This window comes from Gobius niger (assembly GCF_951799975.1).
Source record: "Gobius niger genome assembly, chromosome: 2".
NCBI lineage: Eukaryota > Metazoa > Chordata > Actinopteri > Gobiiformes > Gobiidae > Gobius > Gobius niger.
The window spans coordinates 43,845,355-43,861,459 of NC_136853.1; the positions used below are offsets into that span (position 1 = coordinate 43,845,355).

Here is a 16,105-nt window from a genome sequence, read left to right on the forward strand (position 1 = left end):
TAAAAGGCCCAGCTGTTTTAGAGACCGGCTTTAATTTGCCTCCGCCAGCCGCGAACCCGGCCACTGTTAGAGACCCGGCCGCTAATGGAATACAGGCCAGTATTAGAGAATTTACGGTAATCTTATTTCTGATTATAAAAACTTATTCATTAAAAGTAATAATGTAGCTGTGATTGGCTGGGATCGTTGTTCTGATTGTTGCCATCAGGTTGTTGTCCTGCTACTCGCTCCAACCACGTTAATGAAATAATGATGCTTACAGGGGTGGGAGCTTATAAGTTTACTTCCTCCCACTCCTTTTCGAGTTTATGTACAGTATTATGAATATATATGGAAATGTCATGAATGCATGTTAAAACGCACAAACCTGCAGTGACATTGATGTCAAAGCTCCGCTAACAGCAACGAAACACTTCCCGTTGTCCCGACAAAATAAAAGACGCCAATGTTCCAGCCGCTGGGAGAGGGTTTGAAATGTTAATTAATAAATGAACCTAATATTTTAGGTGCAAATGGACACAAATCTCGTTTTTCTTCGTTTTCCTGGTCGTCCGTTTTGCTTAGATAGAAATAAAGGCCTGTCTCTAATTGTGGCCTGGTTCCAATAAAGGCCTGGTCCAAGATGCCCTTGAGTAAATAAAGGGCATCTAGGCCTATATTAGAGCATTTACGGTACATTGATGTATTCCTTTTGAAATAGGACTGTGGTTTCTTGACAGATCTATAAATGATGATTAATATGTAGTATGAAAAAAAAAAAAGTTAAAAGTAGCATGTTTGTATCGCAGTATCAGTGTATCGTGAGATTGTCATTATCGTAAGCCATGTGTCGTATCGAATCGCGAGGTGCCCAGAGGTTCCCACCCCTAACTTGCATAACAATCCGTGAATTTGAGACAGATTTTCTCAGGGAACATGACAAGCAGAAAATGTCTTCATATCATGGCATGAAAAAGGAATCCGGCTTTGCAGCTTGATATAAGTGTGCAATGCAGTCGACCGGTAGATACGGGGAAGGAAAAAAAAGGAAAAAAAAATAAAACTGTGCTCAGACAGATGATAAGAGGCCAACACAGAGATCATAACCATTCCCGGCCACAGACGACTCGGCTTCTGCCCCTTCGTGGGCCGTCGGACTCCAGATAGGGGCCGGCTCAGTATCCAATCAAATTTAACAGAGACGCTAAGGGAGCCAAAAGAATCTCATTTCTCCCACTGCTGATATGTGACGCCGAAAAGACACGAGCCAAAGCGAGAGGGCGGAAAAGACTGTGAGCTATTGGTAAGCGCAAATAAATAAATAAATGGATAACAAAGCGAGATAATGAGATTAAGAAGGAAATGAGAAGAGGGGTTTTGCACGAGGTATCGAGCGTCTGCGGAAGGAGGACGCGGGGGGAATGCAAATGAAGCGAGGCGTTGATGGACACCGGAGTTTATATTGATACAATCGGTCAGGAAATAATAACACGCGAGAGTGAATAAGAGGAGCCCGTTTCACCTAATGAGGATTGTAATAAAGAGATTACATTATCGCGCATCTGAGAAACAGGGAGAGAGCAAATGCCCCGGGGGAACAGGGCACTGGCAGGAGTTGACTGAGGGGAATGGAGGCTAAATGCGGCGTGCATGTCAGTCGCTGCGGTGCACATTAAAAAAAATAGGTCCAAAAAACTTGGGGAGGGTGCAATTATGTTAGGTAATACAATGCTACTTTCAGTGTTTCAGTCCTGCTATGCTTCAAACATCCCCACTCTTGTTTTATAACTCTACAAAATAAATGTTAAATTATAATTAACATTAGAATAAGACTCCGCGTCTACAAACAATGAGAGGTCAGAGTGCCTTTACTTCATTGTTTTAATGCCACTAAAGTATATGGTTGAACATCTAAAGAGAGAAAAAGAAGGGCCTGTCAGAGCCTTGATGAGAGGTTGTCAGCGTTGGCGTTGAACTGACGCTGAGCACAGACTACACGCTTCTTTTTCTCTCTTAAAAAAGATTTTGTGAAGAATCGGGGGTCCACACTACACAACTGAATTTAGTGTGATTATAGAACAACTGGGGTTTCACACTAGGGCTGTGCAATTAATCGAAATTCGATTACGATTTCGATTACAACAGTAAACGCTTACAAAAATAGCATAATCGCAAATGTTTTATTTATTTTTATGCCTTTTTTTTTTTTTTTTTTTGCAAAGCAGACTTGCGTTATTTCAGGCCGCTGGGATTATTTTCCCTTCGCGTTTCACGTGCCATGGCTCATGCTTTTATCTGACATAAAATATATATCAAACAAACAAAGATTGTTTGTAGGAAAAATGAGCGCTCACTCTATGTTAAAGGGGGGTATTATGTAAAATCGACTATGTAAAAACATGCCTGAAGTGTTGCCTTGGCACATTCACGTATTTTGGAGTAATCTGTAAAAACTCTGATGGTGGCCATTTTAGGGATAGGTTTGCCTGAGTCCTCCTAGGAACGCCCCCACCTCCTGGAGACGCCTCCGAGCTTTCGTCACCAGCCGAGTAACCAACCACTGCTCCTCAGCAGAACCCCCTCCCCACTGATGCCACAGACAGCGTGTGGAGGGGGCGTGTCTAGAGGCTCAGAGGTTCTTAAAGAGACAGAGGCCTATTTCAAGACATTCACTACAGCCATTTTGAGAGAGACATTTTATACAAGGCAGTTATTCTAATTTACTGCATTTACAGACCAACAGAAGGTTTGGTCATCATTGTAGTGTGATATAGACTGGTGCTGTGTGATTGAAAAAAGCATAATACCCCCTCTTTAAACATTTTTGGTAAACTAGGCCTCTCTCCCCTCTATTGAGGTGATGTACTCGACCCGTCTCACCTGCAAAGCCATCAAAATCGCCAGGGACCCTTCGCACCCATCACACAGTCTCATGCAGTTATGCTTTCAGGGAGGAGACTTCGGAATCTACGGGTCAGGTCCAGTCAACTGAGGAACAGTTTCATACACAGGGCCATCGGGAAGCTGAACTCCCTGCCCTCCCTCCCACCCCTCTTCCCCCCACAATCAAGGATGAGAGAAACATCAAAAACAAAATCTTGAATCTTGAAATCTTGTATTAGTGGCAGAGTGAGCTCTCTAAAGATCTTTGACTTGTGAAGTGCTTTTGCTTTGTCACAGCGTGTTCAGAAAAGTTTAGCTGAAAGAAAACGGTGTCCTCCTGATATGGATCGGGTCTGTCCCCGCAGCTCAAGAGGTAATAACGTCCTTTCTCTCTTTTATCGCTGCTTAAGCTAGAATTCTGCTCAAAACATGGAGTTGCGGGTGACGCTGCTGCGGCCTGTGTTCTCTCTGTGTGGTTTCACGACATCCTGAACGATACTTTTATTAAACCATGTTATTTTTATTGAATTAAAATAACATACGTATCAGAAAAAGTAACGGTATCAAAAAGCAGGTATCGTTAAAGAAAAAAAAAATAACGGTGCCCAGCCCTAATTATAATACAGCGGTGCGTCTCGGTCCTCCCGCTTGATTTCACTTTTTGGAGGAGAAAAACGAACCACAGATCAGTGAAGATATGCCTCTGTTTGCGAGCATGGGAAACACGTGGGTGTCCGGATTGATCAATAACGTCATGTGATCACGAGTCTTCCTGAACCTGTTCTCTCAAATGTAAACTACAAGTGGGCAACGCGAAGAACTGGGACGTATTTCAAGTGGATTTAATAAGAAATGGAGGTGGACAGACATCAGCCCTGTGAAGGAGGAGACAGCGGAGGGTAGCTCTCTGTCTGCAGTTAAAATGTAGCCGGAAAAAGTTGTTCTTGGTGATATAATGTTGTGGTCTTTGTGGGGCTCGCTGTGGCCATTAATCGGTTGCTTGTGCCGCTGTTATGATAGAGAAATGAAAAGGTGTGTTCACTTTTGGATCGGTAACATCACCCACACTTCTCCTGTGCGTCTGAATCCAGCTTAAAAGTCAGACCTTTACTGGGACTGGCTCACAATGCAAGATTCGAGACAGGATTTCTTTGCGACCGTCTTCAACTAGTCACGATTCGGCGACTGAAAATGATAGCAAAAATGTGTGCACGTCCAGTTACAAATAAGCAAGTCTTATTTAGCTTTAGTTGTTATGGTGGCGTGTTTGGGAGTTGCTATGGTGATATCTCTACAGTCAAGGCTACTGCACAACCAACCTGAAAATGTATAAATGTGAGGCAAAAACCACAGCCACCACCCATTAACAAAAAGACATGTGAAGGGCTATACAAAGAAAACTAGGGCTGCACACTTATATCGGCCGCCGATAATTATCAGCATTGATCGGCATTTTGGTGCCATCCCCAATAAAGCCGATAAAACAAAATTCGGCCGATAATTAGGCCCGATAATTATAAGCTCAAATTACACTGAATCTGCGGCTCCAGCTCGCTGCCTTTCTCTCTGCGGCTCCGCCCCGCACGTCCTGCAGCCCGGAGCTGCTGCAGACTCAGGACAGCACATTTACAGCAGCAGATACACGCTCTCCACGGCCGACTTCTACACGGTTTTAGCTGAAAAATACAACGAGTATTCCAGAGAAACAGCTGTGCAGGCGCTCTCCGTGAAGACGAGGAAATGTGAACCGCGGACCCGCTCACGTGAGTTACTGGAACAGAGCGAGGCCTAAACCCATGTAATATCTTCATCTTTCTGATCAAATAAACACGACAGCCCCGCGATTGAAGCGCTATGAACGAGAGAAGTTTTACATTGATGAAATGTGCCGCTGCTCGTGTTTTTTTTGCCACACGAGGCACAAATGCATAAATGAGCCCAATGCAGGAGAGAGTCTTGTTTTTGTGCTGTAGTATCGTATTATTAGTCAGAATCTGTCACAGATTTGGCATCACTTCTCTCTCATGTCAGAGACGCCTCTAGACTCAGTGAAATACTGTAATACTGTCTATATTCCAGTATTGTAAATAAGAATTCATTAGTATGATGTCAACAAAAAAGAAAAATACTAGGAAGGAAGTAGCAGTAGTATTATTCTTTTTTTTTAATAAGATGTGACACAGATGAGCAGAGACAGACCGGCTCAGATGATGGAACTGTAAAAAACCAGAGCTTTAGAAAAAGGTGGAGACTCAAACCCAAAGTAAAACTCATTATTTGATTTATATTTATACACTTGTATATTGCTTGGTAGAGTTACTACATTTTGGGCAGAACTGTGACTGTTAAATTGAGTTCTTGTCACAAAATAAAGTGCAAATATATATACATAATTATCGGTTATCGGTTATCGGTTCAAATTGGCATTATCGTGCATCACTAAAGAAAACTTAGCGATGTGCAGTATGTCCATTCATTTGCCACAATGCTGTTCATCGTGCGAGACGGCATCTCTAAGAACGGCCATTTTGGACCATATATAACGATGCAGAGACATGGAGTGGAGCAAAGGCGTCCAAAAGCCCATAAATACATGAATAACGATGAATGCTACATGCTCCGAGTGCCAGTTTTTCACGTCTTCTGGACAATCGGGCTTGATTTTCAAAAGCGAGAATGATCACTAATCAATTGTTTGTGTATAGTCCGCCTGAAAATAGTCATTTCCATAACGAGCTTCCTTCCCCTCACGACTGGGCCACGCCTCCTTGTACAGGGTTGCCAGGTCTCAGCACCCAATCCCGCCCAAAGATATCTGCGAATATCCATGGCGCAGATGGAATTTTCCACGCTTTGTGCTAGTTTACAGAGCCAATGCAGATGATGAGAAACCACCCCTTTCTCAGCAGCTCTGAGCGCTTTGGATTTGAGATTGAGCCTATTTTGCATTGAAAACAGCATGGCTACAAACAAACGACAGCCAAGCATATTCGGAAACCGCTGTCTTACCTGCAGCACAGTCTGTATTTTGGCGGAGACGTCAGCCTGGTCGTACAGTTTGATGCCCTCCTCCTGAGCGCCTCTGGGACACTGCACTGCGATCTGCTGCAGGTGGGACAGCACCACGTTGTGAGCCTGGGCCACTGCCTTGAACTTATCGAACAGCAGCTCCAGCAGTTCCAGGAGCAGCCTGAGGAGGGAGCCAGAGGGAACACACAGACACAGGGTTGAGGTGGATAAAGTTACATGGGTTGAGGTTTGAGGCAGTGAAAGTTTCTTTTGTTTTCTTTTTTTTTTTTGCAATGAGAAGGTTTGTTTTTTTATAAGATAAGAAAAACATTGAAAGTGCCATGAGTGGCAAACATTGCAGCCATATGTGAAGTAACTCCTGCTGTGAAATTGGGCTTTACATAACAATTGATCGATTAAAAAGTAAGCCATATTATCCAGCAATACAATTTAATTTGCTTTGAAGTACCGGACTGACAATTATTTTGTGAATCAATGAAACCAGTTCATTATAAAATCAAAGAGTCAATAGTCAGCTAGTAAAAGACATATGGGATTTAGCTGTAGAGTGCCAACAATCCAGACAATGTTCCATGATATTTGTTGCACCACAGCGTATTTTATGTTATAGCTAAGGACACAGGCTATGGCTCGTTTGAAAGCTGAGACTCTAAGCTTTCCGCAGGTGAAAACAGTTTAATTCTACGTGCCTCGGTTCCTGAGAAATCTAGGCTAAACATAGGCTAGTTTTGATCAAAGTCACAGATTTTTTTCTAAAAAACTGAGATATTGTGTGTTTTATGAAACACTCTGCTTTCTGATTAACTCCTCTTTCCTCTCATGCGCCAACGCTATGGCAGGGGGAAATGCCTAAATATTTCCATTTTTAAGGACATCATTGTTGACACGTTTTGAAATACCGTGTGTTGCCGCAGATCGATCGCTTTTTATCATGTGTGCATTTAAACAGCCTGGTTCTCGGATTAACAGGATATTTCTCAGTCATCCTTGGACCAATTTTAACCATTTAAAAACACAGAGAAACGTTAAAATCTCCAATGTTTTGATCTTTCAAAGGGAAGCTGCTCTGTTTTGTCCAACTCGCTCCACAGAGAGAGAGAGAATTGTCGGCTCTACAGCTGTTCACTACACCACGCCCCCTCGGACAAAAAAAAGAGAAAAGAAACGTAATAATGTATATAAAATGTAACGTTTTTTATCGTCATTTATTTCACTTCTGTTCATCACAGAGCTACCAAAATCACACATAAGGTGTCATAGAGTGTCTAGCAAAAACTAGTTTTTCCGTTTTTGGCACTGAATCTGTTAATATATGCGCCGTGTTCTCTCATGTGTATATAACTGTAAATGTTGTAGTGTTTTTGCCTATGACACACTGGTATTGGACGTTTGTATAAAACATAATATTTATTGTCACGTGACCAGGTGCCTGAATCGGGTACGGGTGTGGTACATTCACAGACTGCTCTCCTCACTCCTCCCCGTTTACCATAATGACCACGCTTGAGGGGCAAATCATGGCAGCTTTACAGACTCCCCCTCCTCAGCTCTGACGAAGCATGTTCCTAAAAAGGGCATAAGGGCGGGATCTTCACCATAGACTCGGCCTTTGCATGACGTGTAGCTCGCGCTGCTCCAATGCTAACAGTCCGACCCTCATTAAGTACGAGATTTCTAAAATTCATCTTACGAAAACCAGCCTGGTTTCTTTAATTGTGACTAACCATTGGGTACACTGCCTTGACAAAGACCTAAGTGTCGAAACGCGTCGGCATCTCGTTTTAATAATCAACTCTAAATCCAGATGTGCCTCAGAAACTTTATTCTCCACGCACAAAAGCTTCTTGATTACATTATTTTTATGGAAAATTTGCACAATCTGAAACAGCAGTTGCTCACGACCCCCTCGGAGAATGTTTTCCGTTCAAAACTACAGAGAAAAGACGCCTCTCGTATGATCCTGCGACTCACGTTAGAAGGACGACAATAGTACAAAAAAAAAAAAATATTTATTCATTTATAGAATGACACAAATTCTCATAGGAAGAAGGAAACATTTTAAAAAGTGCACTTTGTTGCCTTTAGCCCCACATGGCCCTGCTCTGCTCTATCCCAAAACAAACCACTCTTCTCATTAGCTGGAAATGACTCGGGCTGAAAAGGAGAACACAGCCCCCAAACATTGTGACCTTCCACTTGATCCGAGAGCAACACTCCGGGATTGGAAACTCGCTGTTGCCTCATCAGAGCTAATGCTTTTATATGACTTTGCCAAAACTGCTTTCTACACAAGGACAAAGCTCTCAAAGTTAAGAGGCGAGCAGAGGTTACATTTGCAGCGCTGGGGAGAGGAGCTGCAGCGCCCTCCATACTGAGTGGCCACTTCATTACACCGGAGGCTGGTAAGGGTTAATCAAAACGTAATCACTTGAACTTTGAGCATTGATTTGTGGGCACTTAAAGCTTGTATGTTTAGTTGTTATTTGGATGCTGAAAAGGCTACATTGTGTAACATCAACTACTTAGGACTTTTAACAGAATACAATTTGTAAAGTGATCAGAAGCAACAGTGTTTCATTTTTATTTCACAGTTCTTTTTTAGTCGATAATTGGGCACGTGGAAAGGGGAAGAAGGAAGCAGCAGGATCGTTTTAACAAAACAGGGTAATAACAAACAAACCTATTCAATACAACACAAAGAAAGCTTGTAACAAATGCTCGACAGCTGCAGAGAGATGTTAGAAGAACCCGGACGCTGCAGCACCTCCCAGATCAAGCCCAGGATCTGCTGAATTTGAGAATAAAATCGGCAAAAAACTCGCACTAACTCATCTAATGGGCAAAACACACGCAAAGAGCTGTCAGAGGAGCTCAGATATTTGTGCAGCGGACGATAAGTTTCACCTTAAAAGAAGAAAACACTGCATTTATTTGGGAGGAAGTAGGCATGGAGTGGATTAGCTGGACTTCAGACAGTGAATTGTAAGTGTGTGCCGTCTTTTATACTTATACACTGCAGTCCAAATTATTGCATTTTTGTGTCAAAAAGGTAAAAAAAAAATGCGTCTCAGGGCTCAATGAATCACTGACATTAATCTCAGAGACCTGGGATGATTAGTTTTCGGGTTAAGCCCAGTTAAGGGAAAAACGACTGAAAAAGGGTGTTCCACTTTATTATGCAGATCATCATTTTCAAGCAATATGGGAAAGAAAAAGGATCTCTCTGCTGATGAAAAGCAAGAAATAGTTGAATGCCTTGGACTAGGTGTGAAAACCTTCGATACTTCATGAAAGATTAAGCGTAATCATCGTACTGATAAGAGATTTGTGGATGATTCAGAGCACACATGGGTTTGTGCAGATAAAGGCACAATATGGATGGTTTCTGCCAGACAAACACATCAGATTAAGAGAACAGATGCTACAAAGCAGCAGACAGGTATTGGAAGCTGCTGGTGCCTCTGGAGTCTCCCGAACATCAAGGTGTCGGACCCTCCAGAGGCTGCAGTTGTGCATAAACCTTCTATCAAGGCCTCCACAAACTGATAGTTGAATGCTGATGAACAGAAACATGAAGACTCACTTTCAAACAGTCTTGTTCACTTATGAGCGCCGTATAGCCCTGGATGGTCAGATGGATGGAGTAGTGGATGGTTGGTGAATGGCCACAATGTCCCAACAAGGCTGTGACGTTAGTAAGGAGGGGGCGGAGTCATGTTTTGGGACAGAATCATGAGGAGAGAGCGGGTCGGTCCCTTTAGGCCCTTTTAGGCTCCCTGAAGGTGTGAAAAATATGTGGAGTTTCTGACTGACCACTGTCTTCTATGCTACAAAAAGAAGAGCCGTGTTTTCCTGAACAAAATCCTCTTCATCATGACAGCGCACCATATCCTGCTGTAAAGAAAACCTCTGCATCACTGGCTGCTATGGGCATAAAAGGAGAGAAACTCATGATGTGGACCCCCTCCTCCCCTGACCTCAGCCCTATTGAGAACCTTTGGAGCCTCAACAAAAAATACTTCTATGAGGGTGGGAGGCAGTTTTCATCCAAACAGCAGCTCTGGGAGGCTATTCTAACTTTAAGCATTAGCGCGTGAAACTGTGGCCTTGTGAGGGATCCGCACACAAACCATGCGCTAACCCTCGCTGTCTGCTTCTGACATTCTTCAAACATTTCCACTTTTTTTGAGGCTCCTTTGCCAATGTCTGTGTGTTTGCCTGGTCCAGGGGCAGGTGAGGAGGTGGGGATGTTGTACCATGAGGCTTAGAGGCGTGGTGATCCTGATTCCCTTTAGTTTCCATCCCTTCTCCCCTCGCTCCCCATCATGTCATCAAACACATAGGCTGTGTCCGAATCTCCACACTACTCCCCTATATAGTGCACTATATAGTGGATACGCCATTTTGTAGGGGTGTCTGAATGTCCAGAGTAGGGATGGGACGGTATGAGATTTCCACGGTATGACAACCTTGACAAAAAATACCGCGATATCATGATATACCGTGAAATTGCGTGTTTTATATTTAAAAAGTGGGTTTGCATTCAATAAACAGGGTTTGTTTATCTTTCCTTTGTAATTGGTTATGTCTTAACATGCTGCTAATGATCAATAAAATGTACTATTATGAACAAATGAATAACTTATTATCCAAAATAACACTTTAAAACAAAGGGATTTCTTTTTTTTTTACCTAAATCACTTCAGTCACAGACGGAGTTCGCTGAAGCTCTAATCACTGTTTGTTCGATGTCTGCCAAAAAAACTTCCAAAGGCTTGCTATTATAATTTGCTGCTAGATTTCTCACTAAAGTAGTCTGTGAATTCAACTTCATATAAAAAAAAAACAGTCCTAATAGTACACAAAAAGTGTTGCATCAAGCGTTAACAAACTCGAGTGCTAATAATTGACCAACTAGCAAACTGCATCAGGTAAAGGTTCCCACCATGTCTCACCCTTATCCTCTAGTGAAGCTTACTTCTATGAGGGTAAAGAATAATTATGCTATCTGCCTATGCAATGCATCAAATTATTGTGTGGGGAGACTTTAGTAGAGTAGTGCGCAGGTTTGTTTACATCACATAGTAGCGAGTAGCAGCCCTGGCGACGCGATGGACAATCCAAACCACAAAGCTAGCGGGTTAGCGTAACGCGAGCGAAAGAGCTAAAGCGCTAAACAGCTGCTTCTCAGCTTTTAACACGACAGATCCAAACGAAGCTTCATCTCAGCGGCAGCAATCATTTTCATTCAATCTTCACTTTACCGCGCAGTAATCTTCACTTTACTGTGGGGATGCCAAATTACTCCTGGTATTATTACGCCTTACAATATAATCCCCCCTTTTATCCGCTTAGAAAATCCACATTGTTTAATTTTGTGTAATTATACTTTGTAGTGGAACACTTCACGTAACCATATTTAAATAGGGAAAACGTGGAAGAGCTTGGTAGCTTCTATCTTGACCAGTTTTGGAGCTATAGTGGAGAGAGGGAGAGGCTAAATGCTAACGCCGTCTGCGCTGTGTTTACGTGACTGAAGGCACGGGTGAAGATCAGACAGGTCCTAAAGAACTCGTCAAAGCTAAGGTAAGAACATATCTCAGTATGTAAAAATGGTGGCCTATTCCTTTAAGCGAACTGTTAGCAGATGTAGTGCACTGATTCTGCCGGCGCTTCGTACACCAGGCTGACCTACTTTTCGCACGGCGAGTGATTTTCTTTTTTGTGATGATAGTTTTCATTTTCATTTAAATGTCAAATAAAACGCCTGTAAAAGTGCCAAAACTGTTTGTTCTGTTTCATAAAATAAATGTTCTGATTATATAATAAATCTGCATGCAGTGTGGTGGGCTTCTGTCTGAATCTCCAACAGAATCAGTGGACTATAAAGTCTTTTATATAGTGCGGGCCTATGTAGTGAATGAGGGTCATAGTCTGCAGTTTTTCCAGCTCCATGGATGTCGTTTGTTGAACATTAGTGTGTAATTTCGTAGCAGCGATGCTCCGGTGGATCTTCAAGTGGAGAAAAAAAGGGAAGATAAGGACTAAAAGCAAGAGAGCCATCACAACACTTAAAATAGTTGTAGCAAGAGATACAAGATTACTCAAAGGTGTCCAAAAACCCTCAAAATATAAACCTGCTTTTGATGCGAGAAGCGCCCTGTAACACGGCAGAACGCCTCGCTGATTTTGCACCTTCTCAATAGATTTATCTGTTACTTTCCCAGCGAAATTGACCTGCTTATTGTCAGATGTTTTAGTTGTCGCAAGGCAGCACAAAGCATTGCACACATTACAAGGCTAGAGTGCCAGTTAAAGTTTTGGGAGGAGTCCAAGGTTTCCGGGGAAAAGTGGAAAAGGGATTGATGTTTCACTAGAGGGCATTTTGGTTTGCTGTCTGTCGTAGCACTGGCAGTAGAAGCAAGTAAACGTTATTAATGGAGAGGGAATCCGGCACAAATCACTCTGAGCTATAACTCTGTGAATGGAAGATGTTCACCGACGAAAAGGGGCTTTGAAAGGACACGAAATGTTCCAGTACTCTCTCTTTTTTCGCTGCTCACTCATGTGCTGAGGCAAGAAGAGGGAGCGCCAGCCCTGAGAAGCTGACAACAAACAATGCGGGCCTATTAGCATCCAGATGGACGTCACCAAATGCATGACTCTGACCTTGTTGTCTCTTCTTACGGTTTAAGCTCTTCAAGCACGCTTCAGCACAGTAGCACAAATACACAATAACAGTACAAAACGAGGCCCAGTGCTTTTTAATCTGCATATGCTCCCTCTTGGTGATGTCATCAGGAGACACGGGGTCAATTTTCACAGTTATGCTGATGATATACAGTTAAACATCTCCATGTCTCCTGATGACACCAGGCCAATAGATGCACTGTACTGTTATCGCTACGAGTTGATACAGTGTGTATGTGAACGCAGGTCGACAGCAAGCCAAACTCGTTTTTCCATGAGCCAGGAACTGAGCGTCTTGCTCCTTTAATACAGCTCTACAAGTGTGTTGAACTCGTTGAAAACCCGAGTGAAACTGAAATAAACAGACATAAAATAAGCGTCAACTTCAATGCAAACCCATAAGAAAATAAAAGCACCAACAAATGGCTATTGCCAGAAACGAGCAAACTGGACATTTTCGCGATCTTTTTATATGCTAATTAGATCGTTAGCACATTACTCTCAGCAAAGACATTTCTAAAGTTCACTAAACACATCAAACTTACAGCCATTGCTTTCGAAGGTGTGAATAAAGATGTAGAACACAGGAGGTGAAGTTTGGGCACGGACAGACAGGTTTTTTAGCTTCTGCTACCCATAACGCAACTACTGACTGAGCCTTCAAAATAAAGTCCAGCTAAACCAATGCAGTGTATGTAGAAATCATCTTTTTTTTTAACGTGAATTACAACATATTTATTCCTAAATTATAAGAAGCATTTTAACCATTTTCTTTTTTAAAGAAGCACTTTTACATTGGGCAGAACATGCACTTTTGAACTGCATTTTAGAATCAAATTCTGGATGACAGAAAACTTTCTCCAGCTTAACCAGGACAAAACTGAAATGTTCATCATCGGCCCAGAGAGAAACTTTTACCCAAACTACAGTCTTTTAATCCTTCCTCACAGGTGAAGAACTGGGTGTGATCTTTGACTCTGAGCTGGCGTTTATTCCACACATTAAGAATATCACAAAGATAGGTTTTTACCATCTAAAGAACATGGCCAGAGTCCGCCCCATTCTCTCTCGGGGCAACACGGAGACGCTCATGCTTTTATCACCAGTCGTATCGACTACTGTAATGCACTGCTTTCTGGTCTTCCCAAAAAGAGGATCTCAGGTTTAGAACTTCTACAAAATTCAGCAGCTCGTGTCCTGACGAAGACCAGGAGGCGGGACCACATTACACCGGTTTGAGAATCGCTGCATTGGCTCCCCGTGTGTTTCAGGATTGATTTTAAAGTTCTTTTAATTGTTTTTTAAATGTCTTAAAGGTCTTGGTCCTTCTTATCTTTCAGAACTGCTTTTACCTTATGAACCTTCACGGCCCCTTCGCTCCTCCTCAGGGGTCTCCTAGTTATTCCTAAAGTCAACAAAAAGACTCATAGTGAGGCGTCTTTCCGATATTACGGCCCTCGCCTCTGGAACCACCTGAGGAGGAGCTCAGGGCTGCAGAGAATGTTCATGTTTTTAAGAGCAGGCTCAAGACCCACCTTTTTAGCTTAGCTTTTAACTGACTAATCTATTTATTTAATCCTAATTTGTAATGTTGATGATGATTTGGCGAATTGTAGTATTGTCTTATGCAGTTCTAATCTAGACTGGACAACCGGCTTCTCCCAGTGCAGGTATCTTAAACAGAGTGTCGCTTAACTACTGGTCAAATGAAAATTGAACAGTGCAGAGCTATAGTCCAAGAACAAACCCACAGCCGGTCACAAAAATTGCTCCTCCAGCTTGGTCCTGCCTCATTATCTCCCAGTGGGGGCCATCTTAATCCATACTGTCTGTTCTCGGAGCCCTCTCTCCTCATTTCCCTGCAGGATCGAAGCTGCCTCACACCGGGATGTACTGATGAGCAGCCAGAGCAGCGGAGAGCGGCGGGAGGCGAGCACTGTCCCCAACTCACCCTGACCGACTCACAAACACAATACAGCAATCAAGCACGGCAACATGGGAGCAGCCAGGTGAAGTGGACTACACAGATTACCGGGGTCGCTTCGAGCAATTAGGGGCTCCGGAGCAACGTGCTACTTTGTGAGACTGTAGTTTCCCAAAAGTCCAACTACACCATTATATGTTCTCTGTATCTCGATGAGGGATGGACCGATACGGGAAAAAATACAATATTGGGTGTCAGCTACAAATATCCGATACTGAAACGATACCAGTTTTGGCGCTTAACGCCCTAAAAACCCAACTTTTACCACCTAAATCTTAGTAAATATGGGCACGAGTTTTAACCTCTGCAAATCTATTTTTGATCGTCATGCAAAATTCTGCGGATAGCTAAAGCTAGCGGGAGCATGCTAAAGCTAATGAAAGCTAATCAAGGCTGGGTCAGAAACTATGATAGAAATGCCTAAATTAGCCTAAAAAAATAAAATAACCACCTTGAAGCCAAGTGTTTGTATTTTAGTCTAAGAAATAACTTATCTCACATATTTGTAATGATCAGATGACTTAAAGCAGTACTAAGTAACTCTTGCCCCTAGAGGCCATAAGCGCAACTGCAGGTGTCGTAGGTGTCTAAGGATTTATTAAGGTAAACAAGTTACTTAGTACGGCTTTAAAGTGAGTTGTTTATATTAATGCAACCTAAAGCCTTAAGTCATATACCCAAGGATTTTATAGTGTAGAAAAGTCATCCGTGTTAAATGTTTATCCAAGAGTATATCAAAAGATATATTTGATCTGTAACATGACAATAAAATATGACTAAAATATGTCTCTGGTTTTGACCCGAGTTTCCCAGTTGTTTTCCCCAGTTGAGCGAGCGTTAATGTGCATTTTCCAATATGGGGAAAACGTTTGATTACCCAAAACCTCATTATGCAAAACAAAAAAAGCCCCCTCTCTACAGGAAAAGAGACCAAAAGTAAAGAATGTAAAAAAATAAGATAAACTAGAGGGATAAGTTTCTGTAAAACACTGCAAGTTTAAAGACAGGCAAAGATAAAACAAACTAAAAAAGATGAAAAGTTGATTTGTCTGCAGTATAACACCCGGGTGTCAAAGCTCTAATAAAAGAACGATGTTACAGCTCACAGAGGGTATAATAATTGAGAACATAACGCCCGAGGCTAGTTTATTTAACCACTGAGTCCCTGTTACCGTGCGTTGCAGTAAGATATATCTATACAGCGTCTTACATGCCGGTCGCTCCCTCGTCCTGGCTCATTGGTCGGCGTTTCTATAGCAACAGTGCTTCCTTTAAATTAAACGTAGCTGCATAGGCGAGGAGTAAGGTGTGCGGGGATCCGAACACAAACACCGGCTTTTCATTGTTTGCCAAATGCGATTGTTTTTATGTTTTTTTTCCGCAAATGTATCGTCTTAAGTGTCCGCTTAGGCACACACGGGGCGAGACAGGAACGAGCTACAAAGCGGTCTATTACACTCCGGCGAGGTGAGATTGGGGCCTCGGCGGCAACAGGGGAGGTGTGGCAGACGAGGCCGGCGAGAGAACATCCCTGACAGA

At 42.6% G+C, this 16,105-nt stretch overlaps 1 protein-coding gene across 1 annotated transcript in view; it reads right to left on the reverse strand.

Moving 5' to 3' along the window:
- exoc4 (exocyst complex component 4) overlaps positions 1 to 16,105 on the reverse strand; it is a 362,908-nt gene that overhangs the window by 313,231 nt on the left and 33,572 nt on the right. Inside the window, exon 8 of the mRNA XM_079552397.1 lies at positions 5,872 to 6,052. Coding sequence (XP_079408523.1) covers positions 5,872 to 6,052 — 181 coding nt within the window. The remainder of the gene's footprint in view (positions 1 to 5,871; positions 6,053 to 16,105) is intronic.